Below are 6,000 nucleotides of genomic sequence, written 5' to 3' on the forward strand. Positions count from 1 at the left end.
ACGCGCTCTCAGGAGCCATCGTGCTGCATCGCCCGAGTGAGGCCACATGAAACCACGTGGCGATTTCCAGAACCCACCTACATGGGTAAATATTGCTGGGTAGGTATTCATATCATCATAAACCTCGTGAAATTATCGTCGTCGGCATCTTACTCATTCTCTCTCTCGTCGTCGGTTGACTGTCTCATGATAATCAACGATGGCGTCGAGTCCTTGGTCGAGTCTGTCGGCATTCTTTGATCAATGTATCTGCTCGATCTCTGGACCGATAGCTCTCGCATGACAAAAATCGTGTTTCCCTCGTGTACGATGGCCTTCTCAGCCTCTTTAAGCTGCACGTCGGCGTCGAGGTCGTCATTACTCGAGTCTGGACGGTGTGGCAACGTCTTCATAAGGTCGGGCCTTTCCGCATAGATGCGCGGCTGGTAGCCCATGCGTGGCGTGGGTAGTTCCGGAGGATAGACTTGCGTCTTCTTCTTTGGCTGGCGAATGGTCTTGATCCAACTGATCAAGGCGAAATACCTTTCACGCATGTATCTGCGGAAGGCGGTAGTTGTGCCAAAAACCAAGAAAAGCGCAATGCCCGGGAGGTTGCCCGGGATGAATAGTAGTAGCGACTTGCGTGCTTTCTCTACACTAAAGTCGGGCTCGGGGATTGCTAGGCGATCCTCAAAGTTGCCAATGGACAGTTGTTGGAATAGGGTTGCGGTCGCCTGGAATATACTGCATTGCACCAAGTTAGAGTGAACATTGGCCTCCTCCAAAACAAAAGTAATCAAGCAAGCAACGTACCATAAGAAAAAGAAAGCGGCAGTGAAGCGTGTCATGATCCATCTATCGTAAATGACCCTGTTTCTCTTGGGCTTTGTGGCTCTCGAAAATCTGCTGTATCTGCTGCCGGCCTGCGAGCTGCTGGTTTGCGACTCTGGGTCTGTCGAGGCTCCTTGACCAGCATCAAAGCGCAGCAACTTCCTGCGGCTGTAGATGTAGCGACCGAGGATCACTAGCATGAGTATCGAGCCAAGGCCCATAGCAAGACCCACTGTAGAGATATCAGCAAATGCCAGGGAAACCCTTTGATCCATATAAAGATAGTCCAAAGCTTACAAGGTATGTCAGTGATAACCGTAAAGACGAGTGGGTCTTTTTGTACTGGAGGTGCCCGCAGCAGCAGAATGATGATCAGTGGGATAATTACGGCAGTTATCTTTCCTGCAGCATTGACCCTCCGCAGTATTCTTCGGGTTGTGCCTTTGTGGAGAAGCCCGTAGACGGATTGAGCAAGCTCAGACGCCCTGTTGCTTTATTAGAACCGATGCGTTACTTCCGGGCCACTGCGGCGACAAGAAAGAACAAATGAGATCACATACCACCACAATATTAGAAGTGACATTGTCTGATAGCAGTAAAACTCTGGGTTGTATTAGCATAAACTCATAGTCCTCTCGCGTTTGACCTACGTATGTAGTACAGGATGAGATCCATGCCTGTAGACCCATTGGCCACGCGTGCATCTGGACTGAACGGATCCTTTACTCTTGCTTCATATTGTTGGATTTCGACGTCTCGATAGAATGCAATGACGTGTATTTGCTGAATTATCGAAGCCGCCGTGCTCAGCAGAGTAAAGTATGCCAGCAGGGCAACATCTAGCAGAAATGAGTAAGTGAGATCCAATCAATGTCATGACACATCTGGGCTAGCAGGAAGAGTGCGAGTGGACCTTACATGATCGACTTTCATTATGGACAAAGGTTAGCCAAATAACCATGGAGGAGCTCACGATGCTGGCGCAAGCAAAGATGACCGACGCCGCGGCGACTCCCTCCGCCCCCTCCGGTAATTGAGTTCCCATGTTATCGGTCGAGCATATTATACGTGGCTGGTAAGTTCTCCTTAAACGCACTCTCGCTGGTATAGCACGATTAATGAGAGCCGGTACAAGAAGACCCAAAACTGCTTGATTGGGGGGCCAGCGCAGCAGATGCGAGGGAGATATATATGCCCATGAGCTCTCAAGGGACACAAGGATTCTTCATATCGGCCTGCCCATTCAGACGAGGCGTTGGGATGCACCCGCACTTGCATGGCCACGAGGGATGGCTGTTATCTGCGTGGCCATTGCGGACGGAAGAGTCGATTTCTTGCATGGAGGGCTCAGACAAAAAGCCCGACCACCTCAAACAGTTGTATGATGTGTCAGAGCACATGTCGGTCTATGTACGAGCATCGCTTGCCTCGCTCAAGAATGAAATTATTGCCACACTGTTGGTGCATATCAAGGTCGATGCTACGGACGCAAGTGCTGCATCTGGACTTACACGAGCGGCCTTTTTCATGCGCGCGCCGAGCGTCTTGACATTGATTTGAGAGAGCAAAGCTGCACGTGCATCGGACGAAAGCTTGGCTCCGCACGACTATTTGACCAATCGATTGAGCTGCTGGCGGTGGGCTGGGTACGACCCGAGCTCAGAGGCCCTTGCGTATCTTGACTGCTTAGGTATGGAACATTCATATATTCTCGGTTGATGAACCGAGGCGCGGAGAGCTTAGTAGATATCGAGCGACCAGTGCATCCTACCTAATCCAGGGCTGGCGATGCCTTGGATTCTTGAGTAATGTCATCCCCTCGTGCGCATTGCCCAGCATACAGATCAGACTGGACACGGATTGATAAGAATGGATCGATGAATTGATCAAGACTGGGGAAACCCTCAGACTCCAAAAAGCAGCTGGGGCTCTTTGGAGAAACCACCTCCCTCTGGGCTTCTCCGACCTTGCCCGAAATAGTGGTCGGAGTCGGATGGATTCTATTTTGAGGCTCGCTGCTTTGAAACGCCATCCATCTCTTGTCCTAGGACTTGTAAACTAAGAAGAAACAACAATAAAGAAACGACATCGGCGTAATCTCGTAGCTGGAAATCCCCATGGCCAATTCGAGTCTGTGGAAAACGCCATGGGAGAAAGATCCCCGCCGCACAGACCGCGAATCCGTCATGAAGGTGGGATGACAGGCAGGTTTATTGGCGCAAGCGCCTGTGGCAGTTGCCGAGTGGGAGGCATACTTGTTCGGTCCCTTATCTGATTCTAGCAAGGCGTCCTGTTGTGGCCGCGAGCCATGAGGCATCTGTTGCCTCGAATTTCCAACTTTCAAACAACAAAGAGGCGCTGGAGCACGAGGAATAGAGAATCTTGTATGCGCTATGATGCTCTTTGGCTGAGCAGCGCCGCCCCTCCCCCTCTTGTCCTTGGTTCTCTGCTTCCTAAACCCTAAAACTCCCCCTCTCTGCGGCGGCCGTTGGCAACGGTTGCGGGGGGGGAAATAAAAAAAAGGCTCAGCGCTCCACCGCGTGGGGGGACAGAGGGGGGATGAACGGACGATGCCGTACCCAAGTATGTCTGTACTTTGCAGATACTATGTAAGGACTACCAGGAAGGTAGAAAGTAGTAGGTAGTAAGTTGTCAACACACTCAAAACAAGAAGTTTTCCAATATGAGAAAGCTCAACAGCCCATACCTAGAGTCAATGCAACATCATGCTTTTAAAGTGCGTCGTATTAATCCCTTGGGTGGTGGGATTGATCCAATTGAATGATGCGTTGCCCTGATCGATACCCACCATATTATAGCAACATCATGGTCAAGAGCACATAAAAACAATATAGTAATTTCGGACTGGCGGACTGGTGTGGTGATTTTTCCAGGCGTTCATGCCACGTAATCTCTGCGCCCGTGTACCTAGGCACAAACAGGAATCGCGCCGTCGAAATGAAGACAATTCGAACCGTCAATGTATTCTTGTTGTAGACTCGGTGCAGGTATCTCGGATGCGCAGGCGATTGGGCGTAAACGAAGAGCTACTGTAGAACCAGCAAGCTCACAGTCGCAATACTGGTACACAACTTTACTGATCAACTTTAACACAAAAGAAGGCTCTTTCCGGCCTTGAAAAAGCCGCTTTCTTGCGAGGAAATGTCATGACATGGCTATCATGATTGCCACAGAGGTGGACCTGCAGCAATACACGGTATTGCTTGCAGGTGGTGACCCCAGTGCGACTGCCGGCGTAGATGTAGACGTGCGTGCTGAGCCTCGTCATGCCTGCACAATATACCTACATACCTACCAACCTATTGTGGATTGAATCTCTCAAAGCCTTAAATATCTGCAGAGATCTATTTCCAAGCCTGATCAAACATGGCCCAGATCTTCATGGTCGACTTTTGACCAAGCCAAGCTTTGACTTATGGAGAAAACTACAGATTACTACCTACATACCGACCTGGTAAGTACCCACCGTCCGGCACGAGGATCGAGAGCCGCCAATCCCTGGAGAAACTTACACAGTACTCGATGCTCTGATAGAGTCAAAGCGCTATTAATATTTAACGGATATACCGATGGTATATTTCGATGCGGAGACGGAGCTCATGATAAAGTGCGACAAACGTGCAATTGTATTTCCCGAGCATTCCACCCCAACGCACGTGGAGCATACATAGTATGTGACGAATATCAAGCTCACGAAGAGTGCTTGTGCCATATCCTTGATGCATGCAGAGATTACAAGTCGCCTGCTGGGGGATAGTTTGGAAATTATAAATGGCCACCCAGTCAACATTATTGATGATGATGGCTGCGCAACCATCTCTCCATCATGTTGGCTGTAGTATGCTCCATCACATGACGGGCATCGACGTGTTGATTTCGAGGTTGAAGCCCGTAACATTGGACATGCCTACGGTCCAAAAGAAAACTCCTCGGGAATCTCTAGGCTAAGTACGATGGCCAAGTCGGATGGACGCGAACTAGTCCCAACTGCGATCTCGTGTACTCCCTTCTCAACTCTCCAGCAGTAACCTCCCTCATCCTTTGACCGATCGTCCCAATACGCTGCTGCATCTCTACCGAACCCCATCTCAACAGCTTTTTCCTCACCGGGGTGTAACTTTACCTTCTCGAAAGCGACCAAGGCTTTACGTGGCCGGCTGTTGTCTTTGCTCGCATGCGGCGGCGAAAGATAGACTTGAATCACCTGTGATCCAATCCTTGAACCTGTGTTTCTGATCGTGACAAGAACAACTATTGTGTCGATTGGGCAGTTTACTAATTGTCCCGCGACTTTGACGTCCAAGATATCGAAGGATGTATAGCCAAGCCCAAACCCAAATGGAAATCGCACTTCCTTCTCGGTATCGTAGTGGTGGTCAAAATGTCGATATCCGACGTTGACACCCTCGACATACTCGACTTGGCGCGACTCGTAGCTGTCGAGACCAAAATTCCCGTAGCAAGCTGTGTGCTCGTATTTTTTGGGCCATGACACAGGCAGTTTGCCGCTTGGGTTAACGTCTCCGAGTATGACATCAAGAATAGAATTGCCAGTCTCCTGACCCGCATACCAACCCTGCATCAATGCGGCAACATCGTCAATCCAGGGAAGTTCCACAGGTACACCGGTGGTGATCACGACAATGGTATTGGGGTTTGCCCTAGCCACTCCTGCAACAAGGCGATCCTGTGACCCATTGGCCGGAAGACACATGGACTGGAGGTCTTGGCCCTCTGTCTCCCACTGCACTGTATTGCCGACGAAACATATCGCAAGGTCAGCCTCCTTGGCCAGGGATATCGCTTCATCATACAGACTCGCCTCCATCTCTTCCTGATACACTAGGCCCAAGTGGGCAGAGATCTGACCTTGCAGAAGGGAGAGCTCAGAATTGTTCACTTGGGATGGGACCGTTTCTACGACAATCTCGTATGACTTTTCGGAACAAAACTCATACTGAAATCGGTGCTCCTCGTGCACTCCCACTATTGAGCCGAAAAGTGTTAGCTTTTTAATCTTTTTTTGGATTGTGTCCAATTTACATCAAGTGCTAGAGCTGCGGGGAACGAGTAGGAATCTATTTCCCGAGGCAACATATGGGACTGGGAGACCAGCTCTTCAAGGTTGACTCTTCCAGGAGAGCATGTGACGACAAAAGGGGGGGGGGG

At 50.0% G+C, this 6,000-nt stretch overlaps 2 protein-coding genes across 2 annotated transcripts in view; both read right to left on the reverse strand.

The window, feature by feature from the left end:
• Positions 1-149: 149 nt before the first annotated feature.
• Positions 150-1,855, reverse strand: PFICI_15206 (uncharacterized protein; the record flags this gene model as incomplete). The annotated part of the gene is made up of 6 exons (XM_007843787.1): positions 150-723; positions 793-1,042; positions 1,108-1,295; positions 1,371-1,413; positions 1,461-1,649; positions 1,729-1,855. The coding sequence occupies 6 exons, from the start codon at positions 1,853-1,855 to the stop codon at positions 150-152; spliced, it is 1,371 nt and encodes a 456-aa protein (XP_007841978.1).
• Positions 1,856-4,738: 2,883 nt separating this feature from the next.
• The window catches only part of PFICI_15207 (uncharacterized protein), a gene marked incomplete at both ends in the record, with an annotated part of 3,109 nt that continues 1,847 nt past the window's right edge, over positions 4,739-6,000 (reverse strand). The window contains one exon of the mRNA XM_007843788.1: positions 4,739-5,817. Within this exon, the coding sequence (XP_007841979.1) occupies positions 4,739-5,817 (1,079 nt within the window). The remainder of the gene's footprint in view (positions 5,818-6,000) is intronic.

This window comes from Pestalotiopsis fici (genome assembly GCF_000516985.1).
Source record: "Pestalotiopsis fici W106-1 unplaced genomic scaffold PFICI_Scf_16, whole genome shotgun sequence".
In the NCBI taxonomy this organism is placed as follows: Eukaryota; Fungi; Ascomycota; class Sordariomycetes; order Amphisphaeriales; family Sporocadaceae; genus Pestalotiopsis; species Pestalotiopsis fici.